At 40.7% G+C, this 24,980-nt stretch overlaps 1 protein-coding gene across 1 annotated transcript; it reads right to left on the reverse strand.

The window, feature by feature from the left end:
- Positions 1-3,386: 3,386 nt before the first annotated feature.
- On the reverse strand, positions 3,387-24,646 carry LOC306772036 (ras-related protein Rab-37-like; the record flags this gene model as incomplete). Its single annotated transcript, XM_079261413.1, has 9 exons — positions 3,387-3,492; positions 5,541-5,617; positions 5,705-5,761; positions 8,758-8,823; positions 9,041-9,093; positions 9,184-9,250; positions 9,336-9,377; positions 14,667-14,777; positions 24,491-24,646. 9 exons carry the CDS (start codon positions 24,644-24,646, stop codon positions 3,387-3,389), a joined length of 735 nt encoding a protein of 244 aa, XP_079117539.1.
- Positions 24,647-24,980: the final 334 nt, after the last annotated feature.

The following is a 24,980-nucleotide window of genomic DNA, read 5'->3' on the forward strand; positions in this document are numbered from 1 at the left end:
CCCGTTATCATGAGAAAACTGTGTTGAAAACTAAAGCAAAGCATGTGAATGTGGCTGCTCTAGGCTTCCGTAGTTTGGTCTTCAGAACAGATGCTTGTTCATAGCATCGTTGTCTCCTTCACCAGCGGTGTCCCTGGGCATTTCCGAAGTCAGTTAGCTTTCAACATCAGCCGAGCGTCATTTATCAAGAGCAGCATGCCAAGAATGCATGCCAGACAGCGCTTCTGTTCATGGACTATCAGCGTCCACAACGCCGTCTTTGTCTGCATCGGTTTTACATCATAAAGCTGCAGCAGTGCTGATTTTCAGTGCAGATCCAAACTACCATAAATCTTCTTTTGTTTCTATGCCTTTTTTGGTGTTTTTATGACATGTTTTTACCTTAATGAGAAACAATTTACTAGCAGATTATGATGACAAATCTTTTCCAATCTGACGTGTGAGTAAAGCAAACAGCTATTTAACACCTTTTCCAAAAGGCTTAGAACACAGTCATGACAGAAAACTACACCTTTCAGTTCTAGGACATGGAAAACTATCTGGCTCTTTCCAGGTCTTATAAAGAGAAAATACAGAAGCTGGGGGTGAGAAACTCATTCAGCATCTTGTAGAACCAGCTTTAGTGACAATAACTTAAAATAATCTGGTCCTGGTGATGTTATCAGGCCCGGACATCATCTTCCACCCTTCTTTCCAATGTTGCCTCAGTTCATTGAGGTTTGCTGAGCTCACCAATAAACCTTGGTGCAGCCTGGAGAATGGGGCGGGGCTGGATATTGGGCGGAGTTGGATGTCAAATGGGCGTGGTTAAATAGGCAATGGGGGTTAGGGTTAGCAATGGCCACCAATCAAAATGTTGAGGGGGCGGGGTTGGACATCCAGCCCCACCTCATTCTCCAGTCTGCAGCCAAGACCCTTTCCAGTTCACTGTATCTTTATCTGGTAGTCGGTATATTGGGTGGATAGTGATAAATGCGTCAGCTACATAACAGTATGATGTCATAGCACCGTGACACCATCTTTGAATAATAATGAAGAAGAATTAGACTCAGAACAAAGGGAGGAGAATGATATATGTCTAGCAGTTTGCTCTTTCTTCTTGTCATGTAGCGTTAAACAGCAATAAATCCACCCCAGAGGATTTTCTGTTAGGTGTCGAGTCCGACAGGAAGTGATGACTCTTTCAACCAATCGACGGATGGCAGTGTGTCAAGCTCCACCCTTTAGAGTCATCTTGGTAAGAGTGGAACACCAACAGAAGGTTTCCAAAAAAGCAGGACAGATCAGACCAGATCGGATATTTGGTATCAGTTCCAGTTTTTTTCCTTTAGAAATGCAAAAAATTTTGTACCAATTTATATTGTACCACCCTGCACCATACCTGCCTTCACCGTACCGGACTGCACCTTCCCAGACTGCACCATACCGGCTTGTACCGTACTGGCCTGTACTATACCGGACTGTACCCTACTGGACTGTACCACCCTGCACCATATCTGCCTTCACCGTACCGGCTTGTACCGTACTGGTCTGCACCACACCGGATGGTACCCTACTGGACTGTACCACCCTGCACCATACCTGCCTTCACCGTACCGGCTTGTACCGTACTGGTCTGCACCACACCGGATGGTACCCTACTGGACTGTACCACCCTGCACCATACCTGCCTTCACCGTACCGGCTTGTACCGTACTGGTCTGCACCACACCGGATGGTACCCTACTGGACTGTACCACCCTGCACCATACCTGCCTTCACCGTACCGGACTGCACCTTCCCAGACTGCACCTTCCCAGACTGCACCATACCGGCTTGTACCGTACTGGCCTGTACTATACCGGACTGTACCCTACTGGACTGTACCACCCTGCACCATACCTGCCTTCACCGTACTGGCCTGCACCATACTGGACAGTACCCTGCTGGACGGTACCCTATTGGACTGTACCACCCTGCGCCATACCTGCCTTCACCGTACTGGCCTGCACCTTACCGGAGTGTACTCTACTGGACTGTACCATACTGCACTGCACCATAGCAGTCTGCACCTTACCAAACTCTACTCTACCAGACTGTACCCTACCGGACTGTACCACCCTGCACCATTCCTGCCTTCACCGTACCGGATTGCACCGTACCGGCCTGCACCGTACCGGCCTGGTCAGCGGACCAGCTCCCGGCAAAAGTTGGCAAGTTGCAGAGGTCCTAGCGTAGCTGGAACGCACAAATACAGACCATGTGTGTAGCTTTTCACACAGCTTTTTATATATTTGCTAATATTTTCTAAATTAAATACCAACACATTGTAATATATCATGCATTGCTGCTTGTCTGAGGTATTTTTTCCTTTCATTATCAGATACAAGAACTGAAAAAGTGCACTTTTTTCACATGACTGTATGAATTACATGAAGATAAAATGGAATAATCTTAGAAAATGCAAATCCAGGTTATATTAGTATGGTTTAAAAAGTTTGACATCAAGTATAGATAAAGTTTAGATCTGTGCAGCTTTTGTTTTAAAACAAATCTGTCTTGACATGCAAGTTTTTTGTGTTTCAGTCTATGTAAGAAGGAAATGTTTAGTATCACAATAACAAGCTGGTTTGTGTTGTTGCATCTCTGCGTACATAAAAACAATAATAGATTAGCAAAAATAGATAAAACAAGAGAAATCTACTACAAGCTTCATCCCCAGACACTATTATCACAAAGGAGATGTATATAAATACAATGTCTCTCTCCACTCAGGTTTTGTTGTAAAAATGTATCTAAAAATGTCAGCTTGATTTGTGTTTTGGCGTCTCAATAACAAGTGTGTAGAACCTGGTGGAGGAAAGGCCATCGCAGCACATGCGCAGAGTCCCAGAGCAAATGTGTAAACTAGAAAACTTTTTCAGCTCATGCACTGGTGGAGTCTGGGGTCCAGTTCCTGCAGGATCCACAGCGAGACCCCCCACATGTTTGCTATGATCACGATAAGCTGCTCACGTCAGACTCAAAGTCAGTTTACGCTTCGTAAATAAGCCAATTTTTCAGCTTTAGACACGTTTTGCTGTTTCCTCTCGTTCCTAATCACAAAACGTGCCATCTCAGAAGATAAAAATCATAAGGCATATAGAAAAACAAAACCACAACTTGCCAAAATTGACATGATAATTACAAACCACACACGTTAAAAGTTAGAAGAATCTGTTCTTGGCTGAAAAAAGCTGAGGGTTGGATGACTTTCTCCTCTGATGCTTGTGATGGATGCACTTTTGACTTTTCATCTCAAACCAACAGCAGCATAATCTCTGGTGGCCTCCCGCTCTGGACCTCTCAGGGAGTCTCTGACAGTCTGTTTACTGGGAGTGCTGGGAGGAGATTTACTCAGAGGAGACTTAGAAGTAGCTGCAGCAGCCTGACTTCTCCTTCTGGGCCTCAATGTATTCATGAATCTGGAACTTGGGCTCATTGGGGTGCTGGACAGCCCGGTGCTTCAGCTCCCTGAAGAACACAACCAGACAACTCAGAGCTCTGACCTGATCAGTGATGTTATCAACACTCTGATTTAAAAGAAGAGGGAGGATTTTAAAGTTCAATTCCAATTTCCCACTAAAAGTTGAGCCGCTGAGTTAAGTGTTAACAAATTTACAAATCTTATCATTATATATATATATATATATATATATATATATATATATATATATATATATATATATATATATATATATATATATATAATTCCCAGCAGATTGTAAACAACATATCAGATGTTGGAAAAGCAAGCTGCTTGTGAATCCAAAGGCAGCAACACATCTAGAAAAAGCTGAAATAAGAGCAACAAAAGCAGGATAAGTAATTGGACAACAAACTGGATTAACTGGGAACAGGTCAGTGGTGTGACTGGGTATAAAAGCAACAGACAGAGCTTCACCAATATGAGAAAGTTGTGGAACAAGTTCAGATAAATATCCCTCAGACTTTGAAGATCCCACTGTATGTATCTACACTGTATGATATCATCAGAAGATTTAGAGAATTAGGAGGAATCTCTGTGCGCTGGGGACAACGCTGGATGCTCTCAGGCAACACTGCATTAACTCTTTTAAAGATCCTATTTATTGCAAAATTCACTTTTAAAATGTTTTATAACAGTCATATGTGTCCTCATAGACTGTGTATTAGACCCTAAAATGACAACATTCTGTCACCTCTTACACTTGCCCGTTCCACTTTTTAGCAAACATGGAAGAGTCAGATATCTTTCCATTAGTGACCTCAAGATGGTAAATAACCACTCCTGGTAGTGGATACTGCTGGCCAGCTGAGCCTGCCCTCCAAAATCACAGAGCGGGTGCCAACAAAAGCTGAATCTTCTCCATGGGAGGGGTGTAGTGGGCGTAGACAGACACCACTCATGAACATTTAAAGGATCAAACGAAGAAACAGCCTGTTCACAGTAGAGCCACTTTTTGGAATGGCTGAAATTAAAGACCAAGTCAGACCTCTGACACCCAGATGAAATTGTCGAACAGAATGTAAAATATAGGACCTTTAAGAACTCTAGTCATGAAAGGCCACCTGGAACTTCATTCATTCATTCATTTTCCTAACCGCTTAGTCTGATTTATGGTCTCAGGAAATCTGGAGCCTATCCCAGCAGTCTTTGGGCAAAAGGCACCCTGGACAGCTCGCCGTCCATGGCAGGGCCACCACCTAGAACTTAAATTCTTTAAATAAATATGTCAGAAAATTTCTTATGTTTACATGTTATACTATTATATACACATAGAACATTACTAATGTAGTTCTTATAATCGTCACAAAGTTTCATTCTCACTCTAAACAGCTGCTTTAAATCTAAATCCGCCACACAATCCCAGAAGTACCGTAACACATCATATATTAATGGAAAGCTACGCTGCTGGAATCATGTTGAAAGTGACAGAGGCAGAATCTTTCAGGTTAAAGCTCCATCATATGTGAAGAGGATCCAGAAACACGCCGTCTTATCTGGACCAAAGCTCATTTAAAATGTTCTGAAGATGTGGAAATGTTTGTGGAAATCATGGACGGCGTGTCCTGCAGACTAAAGACAACATTCCTCTCCTAAAACTGCAGCAACTGCTCTCCTCACTTCCAAAATGTTTACAGACAGATGTTAGAAGAAGAGGAGATGCTAACGAGGCCAAACATGATCCTGGAACTACTTTTCATAGACTCACAGTCAGCTCATATTTTCCATGAAATGCTAAAATGGCTCAGTTTCAAACATCTGATATGCTGTTCAAGTTTTATGTTCCAACTTTATGGAACTGAGATCGTATAATAGGTTTCTTTGTTCCAATCAGCAGGCCAGCAGGCCTTAAAACCCCAAACTAACCATACTATAAATAAACACTTTAATTTCCGAATCCTGAGCAAAGACCTCAAGAATAAAACGAATTTCTTTCAACCCCGGTTGATGCCTATCAGGTGCATTGTTGTGCACATCAGAGTGAAACAGATGTTTTGGGTGCATTAAGAAGCTGTCAGTAGAGAGCATATCATACTTGGCTACAGCGGTGAAGGCCAGGTCTACGTTGACTCCTGTCTTGGCACTCGTCTCCATGAAAGGAACTGAATACTCCTTAAGACAAGAAGAGGAGCAAGCAGCAGTGAGCTCCAGAGGGGTCCACATTAAATCTGTTTGTACAAGAAGAAACAAGATACTCACTCTGGCCAGTCTTTCTCCTTCATCTCTCCTGATTGCTCGATCACTGCTCATATCAGCCTGAGAGAAGGACACAGTATGGTTAGTTTGGGCTTTCAAGGCTGTATCTACTTGTTACATGTACAAAATTGTAAACAAAATAACTGTAAACAGTAAAAAAAAAAAAAACCCTATATCATCTAATTTTACTAACAGCGTGCATTCAGGGTTGCATCTTTTAAAAGTGCAAAATATTGCATCTGCATCCGGTTAACTTGTCTGTCACAATGAATATGTGGCATTTACAGGATGTTTGGATGTGTTGAGAGGAGAAAATGTAAATATATTAATGTAGTGCCCGCAATGTGATCTCTCAAACCTGAGAGCAGTTTTGCTGATGGAAACTGTGTCTATATTCCTCAAATTTTAAACAGCCTGTGTATTTATTGCTGCGGTAATTGTCACAAGAAGGAGACACTGAAACAAACCCAGGAGACAGAGAAAACATGTTTTTCACCCTCGTGTGATGGGATGAATAAGGAAACAATTGTTAAAACATGTCACTTTTCCAGCACAGCCATTAGCAGTTGGAGAAACTCAGGATGGTTTTGGTGTCAGGTTTTGCAGAGATGTGGACCCAAATATAGAACAGAAAGACAGAGAAAACGCTGAAAATTGTTTTTAATAAACTAAAGAACAAAGGGGAGAACTACAAACACTGAACCAGCAAGCGACAACTGAAACCAGGTGGTAAAAATACACAGAAAACTCAACAATACTCAGGTGTAATGAATAAACTAAATGAACCAAGGTGAACTAACAAACAGGAAACAACAAAAACTGCAAAATAAAAGAGGAAACCAGAAGTGAGACTACACGAAAAAAACTCCACACCATGACATCTGAAGCCGTGATGGGAGTCACACAATTCCTACAATGACACAACAGCTCACAAGTCTCCACTTTTTTTTGTCTGGGTCATTCCAGACATATGGTAGCTGTCACAGTTGAGATCACCAGATCCTGTTTTTCAGATGTATTCTCCAAGTTCTAAATGCCATGTATCATTGGATGGTCACGGTTATTAGGTTTCCGCTCAGCAGTCATAAACTGAGATCAAACAAGGTTTTTCTGCAGTAGCTGCATTTACCAGAAACAGGAGCAAATGACTGTTTCCATATGCAGCTTGTGCTTCATGTAGACTCTGAGCATGTGTACAGAAATTATAAACACACTTTTTTGCTGATTATGCAGTGTGCCTGTGATTCCGAAGCGGCAACTTCCGGTGGTTAGAAGTGAAGCCTATGTGGAAGTGCATAAAACTGCAGTTCCCCCTTCATCCACTAGGGGCTGCAAAACAGAGCAAATCCCCATAGACTCCCATGTTAAAAACACCAACTTCACAGCAGAAATAAACATGTTTACAGCCTGGTACAAAAATCCATTTTAGGTTTAATAGGTCAGGTTAACTTCATGACAACTGTGGGGGGAGTGAATTCTTTTCTAACTCGCCCGTTTAAAAGTAATTTAATCTCAAAATTCGGCATATTTAGGGGCGTGGCCTTTTGATTGACAGGTACCCGATCCCCCGCTTCAAGTAAGAAGATTGTAGAACAACCGTGGTCTTTAGTCGGCTAACAACATGACTTAGCTTTATCTCGCTTATCTCCGTTAGCTGGTTATCTCCTGTTATCTCCAGGTTAGCTCGGTTAGCTCTTAGCTACAGAAAGCTCGGAGTTTGCTAGATGTCAATCATCCACCATGATGCTTACAGCCCCCTTCTCAGCTCCACCTCTTTGCCCATATTTATATTTTCCAGGCGAGACGACACCCATGCCCCTGTTAAGATAGCGATGGTAGGAACCGCCCACCGAGCTTCAATTCAGTTCTTTAGAAACGGAGGCTTCGTCCATCTTTTCATATACAGTCTAAGGTGATTCAAAAGGTATAATAATCAACGTTGTGGCAAAATATCTTGGGTCAATGCATGATACTTTTATTTTGAAATACAGTCTTCTGTTCTCCAGGTTGTGACCTGAGTTTTAGACGGCTGGCTTGTAGGCAGGTAAAAATAATTTAGGCCTATATTAGAAACAAGAGACTGTATCATTGTAAATTATGTTTTCTTTTTTTTTTCCATGACAGTGCATACCCCCTACACCCCCACCTGTTTTATTTATATGCCAACTTTTGTTTGCCTCCTAATGTCTGTATACTGTCTGTACTGTTCGTGTTTAGATGTAGTGTTACACAATAGTAGCATAAATAATTATAAATGAGTTTTCCAAGCATTTATATCCTATCCAGGAGGAACTACTTGTTGGCTCCACCTTGAATCAGAAATGTCTTCTTGACTTTATTCCAGAGGAGGATTATTTTTCTTCTTTTCTGCTCTCTTGTTGATCTTTGGCTGCTCCTGATTGGACATTACCATCAGTTTAAGCTCCCTGATTGGCTAAAAGTTTGACAGGAAGGGTCTTCATAATCATTTTCATGTAAAAATAAAGGTCTTTCAGCAACATAGCAATAGGGATAATGATTTTGTTTAGGATAAAAATGTGATAAATAATGGTGTCCTTGTAAATTTACCATGCAGAGTCTCTGAATAAACACTACATTTTATGGCTGGGTTATAAACCTCCTGAATGGGATATAAATGCGTGGAAAAAGTCTGTTATGCCCTGAAGGATCAGATATCCATCACAGCTGTTACTGTGACACTCATGACGATATTAGTGATTGTTTTAAGGATTAAATAAAATCCTGGTTCCCCTTAAAACCTAAAAAACTGGCAATATGGAAAGAAAGTGAAGTTTTGGACTTAATTATTATGAGTATCTGACTTCCCTCAGATCCTCCCTGACCATCCCTGGTGCCTCACCAGTGATCAAGACTCAGAGGTGTCAAAAGGCACTTATAATAACATTTATATTATTATTATTACACATTCTGACCTTCATTCCTTTAGAATCCATTTATTTCAGTTTGTTTATTTAAGATAAAAAAGAATCACATCTTTCTTTCTGTTGAACACTTTGTCCTTCACTTGCTGAGCTTCTTTAACCATCCCCTCTCACCTTGTTGCCCAGCAACATGATGACTACGTCACTCTGTGCATACTCATGGATCTCTGTTAACCATGCCTGGAGGAAGAGGAGGAGACACACAAACACACTTGGTAAAATATCACATGCAAATGTCCACAATAAAACAAAAAATAACCTTTATGTTCAATTATTCCTTCTTAAAAAACAAACCCGTACTTGACTAATTTGAATTTAGACACTAAAGTACGCTTTCTGTGGTTTTATGAATGACTTTTCTAATCATGTCCAGGTTATAGACATATCCCAGACTTACCCTGATGTTGTCAAACGATGATTTGCTGGTGATGTCGTACAAAAGAAGCAGAGCTGTGGGACAAGAAGTGATGACAGATATGAGTTAAAATGCACTTGAAGTGTACAAAAGCTTTGGGTAAGTTGTGTTTTCTCTGGACTCACCGTGTGCATCTCTGTAATACGCATGTGTCACACTTCTGAACCGCTCCTGTCCAGCTGTGTCCCAAATCTGAAACAGAACATAAAAACTGGCCTGATTTCACTTTGCAAACCTGAAAGAGCAACAACTTTACACAACTGATGGACACACTGACCTGTAGTTTGACCTTCACGTCGTCAACAGTTACCACTTTATTCTGAGAGATGGGAAAAGGAGAGCGAGTTGGAGGCATTAGGTAGTGATCAGCGAAGGAAATGTTGGTTTTTTCAGGTTTTTAGGAAACACTCTGAGACCAGTTTATAGTTCTGTCTGTCAGAAACAGCTTCTTCCAACTTCACCATCACAATCAGCTGTTTTTTTTTTTTTTTTTAAAGCAGGGGTGTACCTCTAAAAAAAAGAGAGGTTACTCTGCCCTTCAGGCTGCCCGGTAGGGTGGGGGCACCTACTGCAGCCGGCTGAAAAGTTGGTCGCCCAGGGGAGGAGTCCTTCTCCCACATCATGCATACAACACATAGGGCACAATGGAGCGGGTAAAGGCGGCGTTCCCGAGGACCCAGAGGGGATCTCCTGTTGGGCACCGTGACTGCCTACCCAACTAATTTTTAAATTGCAACATAGACACCAATATACATTTAGGGCTTCGAAGGGACAGGCGCTCTGCTCGTGGGTGGGTGGACAGGAGCCACAGTGGTGGCCCTTCCACCATTCCCTCTCACTGAGGCCTTTCCCCCCCCCCCCCCCCCCCCCCAATTTTACTTGCAACTTGGACACTACTACACTAACAGCACACACACACTCACATAACCATGGGAGCTCTGAGGACGGCCCAGCTGTCCGGCAACAAACAGCTGGGCCGCAGCCCTCTTTTATTTTTAATTACACTACAATCATGACTCACTCATGCTCTCTGCTTTGTCTGCCCGGGCGCCGTGTTCGGTGGGACTGCTGGGCCCTGGGGGCCTTGGGTTCCTCCCTGACACTTCGGGAAGTGGTTGCACTCCTTTAACTAGTACTCAGTTGATCATTGATGGCATGACCACAGGTTGGACATTCACATGTGCATACCCACAAAACTGTCCATCTTTCCACCTACTTACTACTAAATGTTGCAGATGTTTATCTGTTAAGTCTCTCTGCAGGTATATCCAATAACGGATGTGTGTGTGCGTCTACTTTTCTTTTCTTTTTTTTTTTTTGCATATTGTTATTACTCCACTTTATCTATCTTGTTGTACTGCAGCACTACTGTAGTTTTTATTGTTTTTGCAAATACTGTGTTTTTCGCAGCTTAGACACGCTCTTTTCCCTTCTTTCTTTTTCTTTTCTCTTTCGTCTCATTTACTTTTATTTATCTTCTCTTTTTCTTTTCCCCTACCAGGTCTAGCGCTGCCATATGAAGTCTGATGAAGATTTCAATAAAAATAAATAATAAAAATATTCTGAATATCAAGGGCAGCCGTGGACATACATGTCTCCCTTGACAGAGCAAATCTGTCTGGCAAAAATATGGCACACAGATTGCCGAACTGTATGCTGGGATGCTGGACAGGACAGGTTAAAAATAAATAAATAAATAAATAAAAGCAGGGGCAGGGCTAATGGGATAGCCCTCTGAAATCTGATTGGACATCCCAGATGCCACCTTAGGTGATTGACAGATCACTGGAGGAAGGGGAGAGAAACTCTTTCCAGACCTGTAAAGATCACCAGTATCACTACACTAATTTAAAGTAAATATGAAAGAACTTTCTTAATTATTCATCTTTTAAAAATACTGACATGTGCATTTTTCTAGAAGATTTTGTCCCTGTGCAGGTACAGCAGTGCTTATCTCGTTCTATCCTAGCATTAGATTTGTTTTTAGTTAATGTTGGAAACCTGGTCATGTTTAGTTTTTTAGTGATTCTATTTGGAGACTAAACAACAACTCAGTTCATAAACGTTTATGAGAGGGGTCTGGTTGCAGAGCTCCACTGTGGGGACAGTTCTGGTACAAGCTCCACTCTCAGACACCTCCACCATAGTGCAGAAAGAAAATCCCATCCCTTCCTCATCTAACGCCACCTGGCGGGCGATTAGACGGAAAAGTTTACCAACCTCCACTAAAACACAAGCAGCAGAAGAGAAAGATAGACATTTGACATTGTACAGAATCATAGAGCTGTCTCTCAAATTAAAGAAGGGACCATATCACCATATAACGTGATACTTTACATGGTTTTATTATAAAACTTCTCACAACATGATACATTTAAGATTTTTATAATAAAACAATCATGTTATGATGTTTTTGATGTTTAAAAAAAAAAAAAAATTTAGGACAGCCATTCGCTTCTGTAACGCTGAATACAATGAAAACTACACTGCAATAAGTGGGATGTTGCCATGGTAACTGGAACCAAACAAAAGAAAACAAAAATAAAAAATAGTAAATTACCATGTTGTCATTAGTAAGAACATAATATAAACATAACATTCAGCTGAAGATCTTCAGCCTTACTTATCAAGTACTCATACTGCACTTAGTGGACATATCATATGCATTTATCAATAGTTTTCATGTTAAAATCAGCAGACTGCCAAAAAAAGGGTATTTTTAATAGTTTTTATAAGAGAGGGTTTTTACTTGTTAGATCAGTGAAATGCAGTGTTATTTGAAATATTGTCCAAACAGCAACATGGTGGCCAGTTTTGTTGGTGCATTTTATTTAGAAAATCCTTCTATGCAGTTCTACAATGACATTTAATTTGAAAAGTCTTTGTTACTTCCTGCTCAGTGGTGGAGGAGGGCTGAGAGTGGAGCCTGCACTGGGACTGTTCCCACAGTGGAGCTCTGCAGCCAGACTGTTGTCACAGTGGAGCTGAAAATAAACTACAACCTCAGTGTCCATGTTAGCGCTGACTATGCTAGCGCTACATGATCCAGTTTCATTTAAACAGGATGCTAGCAAAGAAGCTAGTTGGTTTTAAAGTAGCTACAGGATGAAAATGTGGAGAAATATATCCTGTAACCAGTCCGATGTTGGAAAGGAGGATATCAGAATGAAGAGAAAGGGATACATTTCTGACCTTTCAGTAAAGAAGGAAACAGATCAGGTCTAGACAGACAGCAGACCCAGTTTCAGAAGCCCAACAGCTACCAACACAAAGACCAAGTTTAGTAGACCAGAACCAGAGGTGTAATTCAGGGGAAACGCGGGTATACGGAGTATACACACTTCTTTTTCTGTCAGCATAGAGCAAGCCTCTTCAAATGGCGGCCCAGAACCAACTTCTATATGGCCCAGCTTATGTAAAAGATAAAGATATTAATGAAGAACTTTCCGTCATTCCTACGCTGATTAAGTAGCCTACAATCCTACAGTTGTGCAGACTATGAATGCAACACTTGGTTGCCTAGCAACATCAGCCCCAATGAGTGTTGTTGTGTTTTGAAGTTGTAAGACTAGCGCTAGCAAGCATGCCGCTCTCTGTCCCAAAACGGAAAATTGACAATAAAAACCGCAGATTTAACCCCGCCTGGACTGATAAGTATTTGTTTATTTTTCCGTCACATTGGAGCGCCAAACAGATGTGTTTAATATGCAATGAGTGTGTTTAAAGATTATAATGCGAGGAGGCTCCACATGGAGTTTAGTTTAGTTTAAAATGAATTTTTTATATTAAAAGTTAGGAGAAAAATAGGCTCTGAATGGAATTTTCATTATTTTATTTTGTGCATTTGCCCTTGTCATGTGGGACTGAATTTAAAATAGAAAAATTAATTAACTACTTATTTTTCAAAATGTAAATGTAAATTTATTTGTTTATTTTTACTGATTTATTTTCCCTTACTTTATTTACTGGCTCTGATAATTTTTTTTAAATTTAAAAATCTGGCCCACCTGAATATCTAATTGAGTAGCCCTGGCATACAATATACCCACCGGTAAACTTCTAAGCTCCCTGTGATGCTGCTTTTACAGTCACAAACGTCCCTACCAAGCGGCAACCAACGGCGGTTAAAAGTGAAGCCTATCTGGAAGTGCATAAAACCGCAGTTCCCCCTTCATCCACTAGGGGCTCCAAAACAGAGCAAATCCCCATAGACCCCATGTTAAAAAGGCCAACCAGGCTGTAAACATGTTTACAGCCTGGTTTAAAAAAATCCATTTTCGGTTTAATAGGTCATGTTTACCTTCATGACAACTGTGGGGGGAGTGAATTTTTTTCTAACTCGCCCGTTTAAAAGTAATTTAATCTCGAAGTTTGGCAAAATTCCTTTTCGATTGACAGGTACCAATCTCCGGCTTCAAGTAAGAAGAACGTAGAACAACCGCGGTTTTTAGTCGGTTAACAACGTGACTTAGCTTTAGCCCGCTCACCTCTGTTAGCTGGTTAGCTCCTGTTATCTCCGGGTTAGCTCGGTTAGCTCTTAGCTACAGAAAGCTCAGAGTTCCCTCGATGTCAATCATCCACCATGACGCTCACGGCTGCCCTCTCAGCTTCACCTCTTTGCCCATATTTGTATTTTCCGGGCGAGACGACGCGCATGGCGCTGCCAACATGGCGACGGTAGGAACCGCTCACTGAGCTGCAATTCAGCTCTTCACAAACCTATGGGTGATGTCACAGAGGCTCCGTCCATCTCTTTATATACAGTCTATGGTCCCTACACATGTAGCTACGTCGTCCAGCAGCTCAGCAAAGGTTACCGATGCAACACTGGTGCAGTTAGCCAACAGCTGGGTTAACTTTAGCCTGAACATAGACATAATAAAGATATATGTATGTAAGTCTATGAGCCTGTCTCTCACCAGCTCTATGTGCCAGTATTACTATAGTCATTTCATAACTCTTCCTCCCTGAAACCGAAGAGCAGAAATTATGTGACAATGAGGAGATATACTGGTGGATTTTTGGGATTAACTAAACAGAGTAGTCTCCAATGTCACTTTTTATGAAACAATGTTTTTCTGGGCTATTTTTACTTTGTTGTTTTTTAAAACAAGAGCAAGAAATTTAGAGTATACCCACTTCTTGAGGGACCACTACACCACAGAGCAGAACTGATCTGCCAACCACCAGACCAGGGTCCACATACTGTGCCCCAAAACAAACCTAAATTTTATGGAACTTGTAAGTATATCCATTTACTAATCCAGACTATTAATGTAAAGATGATTTATTTCTCATGTTTATCTTGTTATCTTTGGGGATTAATAAAGTATTTTTCATTTCATTTCATGTCATGTCATGTATCTAATGGGACCACAGCAGTATTAGAGAAACACAATAATTTCCATTATAACTACATTATACTACTGTTTTTCATATTGACTCAAAAGCAACATGACCTGCTATATATGCTACAGAATGCGTTGGTCAGCAGATGCCTCACACTTAGCAGGAGACAAAAAAAACCTGTTGAATGTGTGATTGTCCTAATTCCTGTCTGCAGGAAAATGTAATGAATGAAGAAGCAGACGCATACACCTGAACACACCGTGAATCCAATGCCGACTGTAGCAGAGAAGGAGCCGGGGATGAACTTGCCCTGATCAAACTGCACCAGTAGAGATGTCTTACCCACACCGCTGTCCCCGACCAGGATAGTCTGCAGAAAAACATACAAACACACACAGTCAGGATTCTTTCAAGTACTGTCGTTCCCTCTATAAGGCCAAGAATCAGCCGTTGCATCGTTTTTATTGTGAGTCAGCATCTGCGTCACTGTGGACACTAATTCTTCCAAGCTGCAGATATAATATTATCTTTTATAAGAGCTTGGCAAAGTACCGCTGAGACTGTATGAGTCATAAGCTGGAGGAAATAACCTTCAAGACAATGAAATCATTCAGAAGTTAGTCACCAGAGCCATCAGTCAACACTTCATCTTCTCTTAAACTGCACTCTCAAAAATAGAGGTACAAGATGAGGACATTTCTGTACCTATAGGTACATTTTAAAGAAATGTTCTCTCAAAAGTGCAATACTGGTCTTTAAGAGACCAGAAGCACACCTTCAGAGTACGAAAAAGGGTTCAAAGTGACATAAAGTACAAATTTGTACCATTTTAACCATAAAGGTACCTGCAGCATTGAAAAATGTTTGTCGTGACAAAAACTATTGTTAGCAGCAGTGCTATTATTTTGATAAAAAAAGTTGTAAAAAGTTGCCTCAAAAGAAATGTATTGTTAAGAGCGGTTTAGACGCACAACGCTTGCTGTAGCCCACAACATCACGTCGCACGTCACGTTGTTCACTCGTTCTGTGTTTACATTGAAGTGGACATGCTTTGAATGAGAGTAAAGGTGGAGAAAAAAAAACTATTGCGGCTGTAATGTTACAAACTAGAGCAGAGTTGAGTGATGACAGTAGTACTACTTAACAGTCATTTACTACACCAGACAATGAAGGTCAGATGCTGCAAACTAAGTGTACGGCTGGTCAGTATTTTGAGTTTTTGAAGATTATTTCTAGATTAAAGATAAGATAATATTGCTAAATGGCATGGACCAGGCATAATGCTGGGAAAAACATTAAAAAACATAACTTGATAAGGTGAGGTTGAACTTGATAAGGTACAAAAATAGACCAGAACTGAAGGGTACAGAAATGTCTCTCAAAAGAGTACACCCCCAGCGACAAGCATTTGTACCTTTTTAGGTACAAGCTGGTACCTCTATTTTTGAGTGTGTGGCATCCATTTATAGAGTTATGCTGAGGCTCCACCACCTCCACATTTACACTCTTCCCAGTCTGTAGCAAAGACAATCAGTGAAGTTCAGCCAAGCTTTCTTCTGCCTTTCACCCCTTAAAACTACAACACAATTTTCCTAGTTTGGATTTTTTTTTTTGTTTTTAGTATAAAATGTATTTAGAGGCTTTTTTTTTCAAGACAGGCTCAGCTGTCAGGTTATGAGGCTAAAATGATGGAAAATGAATATATCAACAGATGTAGCAGCATAAAAACCAACCAGGAGAAGAAAAGAGAATATCTTATTAACAGAACTTTGTAGTAACATATACCAAGCATTTCTCTTCTAGAACTATTTATTTACATCTTTGCCTCAGTTCTAGTTATTTGTACCATCTACTATCCTCCCTGAACCACCTCCACCTCAGCTGCATCAAAAACATCTTCTTGGCTTTATTCCAGCCATAGAGGGTCATTATTTTTCTGCTTTTCTGATCTGATTGTTGGTCTTTAGCTGCTCCTGATTGGACATTACCATCAGTTTAAGCTCTCTGACTGGTGGAAAGTCTGACAGGAAATGTCTTCATCATCATGTCCAGGTGAAAATAGAGGTCTCTTAGCAACATGATGGTGATGAAGATGTGATAACTTATGGTGTTATCATGGATCATTGTGGATTTACCATATAGAGTCTTTGAATAAACACTGCATGCTGTGACTGGATTGTAAAGCAAATGCGAAGAAAACATCTGTAGATCACCTAAAGGGTCAGATATCTATCACAATTTACTGCACAGAGTTATACACTTGCTGTCCTGAGACACTGATGATTATAGAAGTGACAGCACTCAGAGATGTAGCGGAGTTTAAAGGGTTAAAGGAGAATTTTGAGGTTTTCCACTCAGACAGAGTATAATTTCTTCTGAAAACCAAATAAATTCCCTCTGCCGGTCAGAAAGGCCTGTAACAAGAAATCCAGCAAAGGGTTTGCCATAAATATCAATCCCTGTTGCTAAACAAGAACATAACTAATTCAGCAGGCTAAAGGAATGCAATAGATTTGTTTAAGAATGTTTTTCTGCATTATTTCTCATTAGATGTGTCTATAGATGAGAATCTTCCGTTCCACCATATCATGATGAGTTCCCTCAGAGGGTTCTCATCTCCCGCTCCATAATGTGGTGGAACAGGAGATTCTTAGTGATGAAATGGGAGAGTATCATAGTGATCAGGTGGAACGGGAGATTCTCATTGTGGATCCAATCTCATTGAATGGGATCATGGTGGACCGGAACTGTGTGATGCTTCATGTCAATATGGAGCAAAATGTCTGAGGAATGTTTCCAACACCTCGTTGAATCGATGATTGCAAGATGAAAGCAGATCTGAAGGAAAAATGGTCCAACCTGGTTAGAAGGTGGATCTGATCAAGTGAATGGTGTGTATTTCTGTAGGTTATTTACATGTTTTACATGCATTTTAAATGTCAGACGAGGGGGCGTCCTGGTGGTAAAGAAGTTAAAATGACAACTGTGGCTCCTAGCAGCTACCTGTGGTTCCTGTGGGACAGGTGACCTTTGCTGGATTTAACTTCCTACCATCTTCTTTCTTAAAAAAATATTCTCCATATAAGCAGGACCTAAGCTGAGCAGCTTATATAAAATCATAGCTTGGTGGTCATCATCAGGGGTAGAACAGGCTGTCCACTAATGGTGAGTTTGTTGGTCTATAATCAGCCGTTCTATCTGCTGCAGGGTCCTTGTCGTCTCTTAAATAGCAACAAAAGTGCAAATCCTCGAGTGCTTTGCATCCAAGAAGAAAAGGTCACAAGGCGCGATGCGGCAGAAGTGAATTTTGTGAGTGATGATGGTTGGAATAAACTAGAGGGATGAAAGGAAAGGATTAGAGCTGGAGGATGGAGCAGCTTTCTCAGCCTTGCTTTGATCTCAGCATTTAGAGGGATTTCAGGAAAAGTGTCAGTGGATAAAATATGGATGCTGCCTCAGTGATCATGCAGGAATTTCTATATGAAGTTTACCTGAGTGAGAATTCAGTTTTTAAATCTGCCACTCAGAAAGAATGCACAGGGTGAATAGATTAGAAATGAGCCAAAAGGTGGAGAAGCTTCTTTCCACCAGGCAATGTGGCTGTACTTGCTAGTTGCACTAATCCTGCAACAGTTCAGACAGAAAACTGTTTTTCTTTTCCTCATGGTTGCTGATTACATTTTTCCCTCTGACAGCAATAAAGAAATAAAACTGTCAAATTGAAGAAAAAAAAAAAAAAAGCATTAATCTGCTTTTCTTTTTTTGGAAGTTGAAGTTTGCTAAACCAAAACATTTAGATGTTAAAACAATACTTTACTGTCATCAATAAAACTTTTAACCATTTTCATCATTTAACTGATTTTTTAAATACAAAATGCAAAAATCAAAAAAGAAACAACAACAACAAAAAAAAAAGAAGCTAAAAACATGCAAAAACAAACAAAAAAAAAATCGCACCCAAACTAAATGGATTCATAATGAGCAGTGATGTTATGTAACATTAACTAATTGGCGCTAATGCTAACGCAGGCTACTGAAAATTAAACTCATTAGCTTAAACAAGGCAGGCTATCATTTACGTATCATAACTTAGTGACGTAATGTAACCGATTGCGATTTCAGAGGAACATGTTACGTCTCAAAGAGAAACCATGGAGGAACATTCAGCAATGTACCTGTACAGGTAGGTTCTCTAGAGAAAGGCTGCTAGAACTTAACCAAACTAATACTGGTAAATATCCTGCAACCAACTTCAACTCATAAAACATCAGGAAACATCTGCAGCAGATAAAAACCCAACATACCTTCAGAAAACATGCAGCTGCACTCGGTAAGGTGTCAGACTGAGTTTAATCCAGCCGCAGACGATGACAATAACGAGGGATGCACACCTGTGGTTGCTATAGTTACCATCTTGCTAGCTTTTACACTGCTGGAATCATCCAAGCTGCTGGAAGTGGTTGATTCCTGCAGTGACACGTTACTGTTTAACCTCTTTCCGATGTCTGTTGTCAAAATGTACCCGTCTACTATCACTGCATTAAAACTAGCTAATGACTGCGCAACAAACATCACAACAACATATAGAAGATAATGCATCCTCTATGTTATTGCAAGACTCTATGGTTATATAAGCGCATAGATTTAATATATAGACACACATATCTGTTTACCTTTTGCCCTAAGATTGCTAAGTTAAACTCCAACTTCCCTGCAACTCTTTATTCGACTAAGTTGTTAATAAAATGACACACATATCTTGAGGGATCAGTTTTCTCAGAGTTGAAAGAGAACAAACAGGAATGGATTCTTATTATTATGATTTAGTATCACTATAACATAGTTTTTAAAAAAATGAACGTATCCAAATTAAACTAAAAAGGGAGTTCCTGGACGGGATGATTTGTTAATGGACGGGGCTTGTCTACTGGGGCCCGCCTGCAGCATCGGGTCTGTTTGTCTGAACGATCTAATGGTGACTTTTAAGACTAATAGTGTAAATAGTCAGTTTTCATGTGGAATTTTGTACATTAAGACAACAGTAAGAGCCTAACTCTGGACCACAAAGCTGGAGCATAACTAGAATTTTTTTTGATTCAGCATCTGATTAATCATCTCCCTCCTTTTCTCTGGATATCACTGAGTGCTTGTAACACAACACCTCCATGTGTGTGTGTTTCAGAGTGAAACAAACATACATACTATAAGCGATGCATATTATCCATGTAATGATGATGAGACTGTTTCTGTGGTAACAGATGTTAGCTGGGAAATAAGCTCTTTCCTCAAACCCCTCAGGAAACCGAAGGCAATTAGAGCAAAGTCCCGTACATGTTCGGGAATTAGACACTGATGACGTGAAATATTGTGCATTGGTGTGTGTGAGAAAAGAGATTTTATTCAACTCCAGAGTTCCACAGAACATTAAGTTGCAGCGGCTTCGCTTTCTACCTCTTCAAACCCTGCTTTTACCAAGAGAGGAGCTTCCACAACAACTGTGGTGCTGATAAAGATGGATCTGTGTTTTCTCGTAAAGTCAAAGGAAGTCTTTCAGGTAAACTTAGACCAGGAGTTTCCAACTCCAGTCCTCATGAGCTACCATCCTGCAGGTTTTAATGTTTCCCTGCTACAACACACTAGATTTAAATGCAAGGGTTCAGGTGTGTCATAGGAACCTACAGAATGGTAGCTCACAAAGACCTGAGTTGGATGACACTGGCATTTTCCTGTGAGACTGGGGTGGAATTCAACTGAACACCTTCCATATGGCTGCATGTGGAGCCCTGCTGGGATTAGAAACTGCAGATTAGCAACAGATTAATGTACTTTTCCGATTTCTGACGGCTGCATTTAATATGCATTTGGAGTTAGAGTGTTTCCATCTATGAGTGTGGAAAGCATGAAAGTCTGACTTCAACATGGTTACACACAACACCCCTGGATGTCTGCATTTTTCTTATCAAATTAAATCAAGACATTTTGGTTGTTAGAACACTAAAAATGTAAACAATTTCACATGTTTTTAATAAAGAATGTTTTATAAATTATTATTACATTCATATTTGGTTTTTTCACTGTGTACTGAATGATCAGTTTCCAACATTGCTCCAATTTGCTCCTTCTAATGACTACTAAAATTCTTCAATCTAAAATGCCTAATATTAGTTTGTAACTCCAACCAACTAACCATCCCACAAACCGACTCACCTACTAACCACCAGCTAACCAACAACTCAGTCAACCTGCCACCCGTCTAAAAAAAACAAATGAGCCATCCCATTAACCATCAAAAACTCAACAACCTACTAACCTACCCAGTCACCCACCAACCAAACCAACAATTCAACCAATTAAGATACTACCAACCAACCAACACACCAACAACCAACAGCTCACCCAATCAGTCAACCTACAAACTGACTAGCACAACCAACCAAGCACTCAATCAATTTACCAACCAATGACTCAACCAACTACCCAAACAACAACTCAACAATCCACTAACCCACCCATAAACCAACAACTTAACCAACCAAGATTCTAACAAACCAACCAAATCACCGACCAACCAATGACTCAACCAACCAATAAACCTATAAACCTACTAACCATTTGTCAACCAACAACTCAGCCCCTTAGTTAAACCACCTAACTAACATAACCCTCCAACCCACTAACCTCCCCAACAAGTCAACTCACCAACCCTTCATTATTATTTACATATGTAGCACTTTTTCAAACAGACACTCGAAGTTCTTTAGAAAACTCAAGCAGAACAAAACCAAAACATACCAACATAAATAAAAGAGTAATGTTCGATGCTGTCTTTTTTATACAGGTATCAGATATAACAGTTTTGTTCAACTCTTTACATACGAATTCATTAATACCAATATTTTTAGAGAGAGATGTGCCAAACAAACAAAAAATATCTGGAAAACTGTACGTGACATCCCTAATATTTTGTCATTTTGCGTGCAGGACACTTAGCTTGTTGTGTAAAAGTCATGTCATTATAAAAGTAAAAACCAATACCTATAATTTCCGATATAACTTTTCAATGTCCATATCAGCAAATAATATTGGTATACTGATTAATATTGGACATCTCAGATATGACAAAATTAAAATGATCACAAAACCTGTGGATGAAAGTAAAATATTGACAAAAACTGCAATAAAAAAAGCAAAAAGTAGTAAAAATAAATATTAAAACCAAGTGACTAGAACACATTTATTAATTTAAACCCATTTTAAGTTTGTGTTAAAGACATAATCTGCAGCCTTGAAAACCTGAAACCTTAGTGTGGCGGTTGCGGAAGCGATCAGACCTTTAATGCAGGATGCACCAATTCTGAATCTATCAAAATGACGTTGCATGATCATGCTGAGAAGTGATGTCGTCTGACTTAGTTAAAGATGAGTCCATCTGGAGTCACTAAATGGTTTGAAAATTAATCTCCGAGTTATTTTTCATTTTATCCAGCTGGGTTTATAGATGTGGAGTTTGAGCTAAAACAAGATGCTGAAACCCAATAAAACCTAAACAGACGGTTTTTAAAGTAGCTTAAACGCATCCTAATGCATTTGTTTGAGACTTAGGGTTTGTTTAAGAAGAACAGAATTCTGCTCATGCAGCTGGCAATATAACAAGAGCCCAGCTTTAACTCACAAATCCAGTTACTAAATAGATTCTGATAGAAATGACAAGAAAATTAAAGGGAAATATGGCAATGGTCTAATACACAGACAGCTGGGAGGATTTAGCCTTCCTGTGGTCCAACCAGAGAGCACTTAAAAGGTCTTCTTGTTTGTTGAGTTATTATGTTTACTCAGGGGATGTAGGTGGAGCAGAAGGACAGAAAGAATACAGCCCCAAGAGGAAATAATTACTGTACAAGTCACCAAGAAAACAGGACTAATAAGGAGGGAAGAGCCAACAAGAGCAGTCTGTGCGTTTTACTTTAATTTCTATTTCTGATCGTGAAAGAGAGAGCAGCTTGACTTGGATAATTTGCACTCTGAAATACGCCTGCTAACAGTAGCAACGTGCACGATGAAGGTATGTGTGCACAGGCAGTTCTGTCTCTGTCTTCATGAGCATCTTCTCCGTTATAAAAACATTCAAACTTAATCATAAGCAAAACCTGGTTGGTTGATGTTAACCCTTTAAACCCTGATCCGTAAAATAAAATCCATACGTTGTTTTCTGCATGATTGTTGATGTTATCAGTCAAATATGACCTCCATCAGCTTTCAGTGTGAACTGTACACAGCCCTAAGGTGCAGATGATGACGTGACATCTTTATGGAGGTAAGTACGGATGTTATACACCTGTTAGCATGGGTGTATCAGATGTGCAATCAGTCGAAAAAATAATACAACAGAATATCCATCGTTTTCCCTCTCCTCCGGTACAGAATGGTGATGTCTGATTCACTCCATTCACGTAAAAATGAATGAAATTAAATGCGACATGACTGGTGTCAGGTCATTAAAGGAGTTTAGGAGTTTACAAAAATGCTAATTTGTGAGTGCTGCTAATGCCAGGTAGCTAAGTAGTCAGGTAGCTTGATAGCCATATAGCTAGATACCCAGGTAGCTAAGTAGCCAAGTAGTAAGGTAGCTAAGTAGCCACGTAGCTAGATAGCCAGGTAGTTACCTAGCCATATAGCTAGGTAGCCAGGTAGCTAGGTAGCCAGGTAGCTAGATAACCAGGTAGTCAGGTAGCTTGGTATCCATATAGCTAGGTAGCCAGGTAGCTAGGTAGGCACATAGCTAGGTAGCCAGGTAGCTTGGTAGCCATATAGCTAGGTACCCACGTAGCTAGGTAGCCAGGTAGCTAGGTAGTAAGGTAGCTAGGTAGCCAGGTAGCTAGATAGCCAGGTATTCAGGTAGCTTGGTAGCCACATAGCTAGGTAGCTAGGTAGCCAGGCAGCCAGGAAACGTTGTCTCAGGGTTTTATATTTGATGTAGAGAATTTCTCTTCCATTTCCCTTTTTAAATCCTTGTAAAACCATGCATTTCACTGTTGTTTGATATTCAAAGAGTGGTTATATTTAATTTTTATTGTTTACTTCTCCTGCTTTGTCCATACATGCCGTACCACTTTTACTCCCCTCTGCTGACATGTAAATGGAAAAAAAACAGTCTTTCCATAACATTTAAGTGATATTCTACATCAAAAGGTCTGAAAAAACATGAGTGTAAAAAGCTTTGAGCAATATTTGAGAGTTGTCCCCCCCCCCCAAATGTAGGTGTTTCCATTACTAGTTTTTTATTGTGATATTTAGCTTTTGTTATGGTTGGCTCCATGAATATAGAGAATTACACCAACATTACACCAACACACATTTACAAACATTCAACTTCTACATCCATTCGAGGTTTTTAGACAAAGTGTATGTGGTTAAATAAGAACTGGAGTAATGCCTCATCCAACCAGGGACTTGTGGGACAATGTCTCATACTAAACTTACAAATTCAGACATTAATTCACATTACAGCAGTCCTGCCCTGCAGGGACATCATCATCATTAACAGCAGTGACTGCAGCTCTAATCTCACTCAGTGCTGATATGTAGCGTGGAAGCGCTGCAGAGTGGAAAGCATCATATTAAACAAAGAAAAAGAAGTTACACTGTCAGAGCTCTGAGGGATTTAAATGGAAGATGTTCCTGCTGCGCTGACTCGTAACACAGTGTGGCATTTCTAAGAAGCCTTCAGGGAGTTTCTCTTTTATCTTTGCTCCAATGAAGTCAAGGGTCAGCAGAAAGACAGGCATGTTTTCTCTGGATCACTGCGGTCCGGACTGGTGAGGCAGGACCTGTATGATTGCATAGAAACATCTTTTAGTTACTAAAAGACGCAGTTGATGTTGTGAGCTTGGTGAAATTGTGAAAGAAATCAGCCTTGTTTATTTCTACAGAAGAGATGATGTGTGTGGTGCGCAGTAAGTCTGGAAGCTGACCAACTCCAGTGAAACTGAATCCATCAGCACCGTGGAAAGCGTCACGTCCACTCCAGCTGATCCAAACTAACACACTCACCAGGAAACAGTAACCAGAGCTGCTTTCTCCTACCTTGTGCACCAACTCTTCATCATAAGTGGGGGCTGGCGGAGTCTTCGCTGGGTTGTCGGTGGTCTCTCTGGAGCCGTAGCCGCTGTCGGGTTGGATCTCCGGGTAAGCCGTGGTGTAGTACGCCGAGATGGGCTCCATCGACTCCATCCGCTCCATCCTGCCGTCGTCGCTCCTGCGCGCGTCTGGACAAAACCGAGGATCGAGGCTGAGAGAGAAGAAGCGACACTGATGGACCGCGCACGCTCTCCTCAGGCTTTAACCCTCCCCACGCCGACGCGCAGCGAGCGACGCACGCGCTCCAAACAAGCCCCTCCCTCGCAGTGAATCACATCAATGAGCATCGCGCGTCGTGATGGTTCACGCAGCCCGTGGTGCTGAGGCTGGGGGAGGATGGAGAGATGCTGAGGTCACGTGTCTTCAACATCCAGCATCTTTCAACATGACAGTCCCACTGTAACTGGAATTTAATTCCTCTCAGCCAATCAGAGTC

This window comes from Telmatherina bonti, assembly GCF_933228915.1.
Source record: "Telmatherina bonti genome assembly, chromosome: 21".
NCBI lineage: Eukaryota > Metazoa > Chordata > Actinopteri > Atheriniformes > Telmatherinidae > Telmatherina > Telmatherina bonti.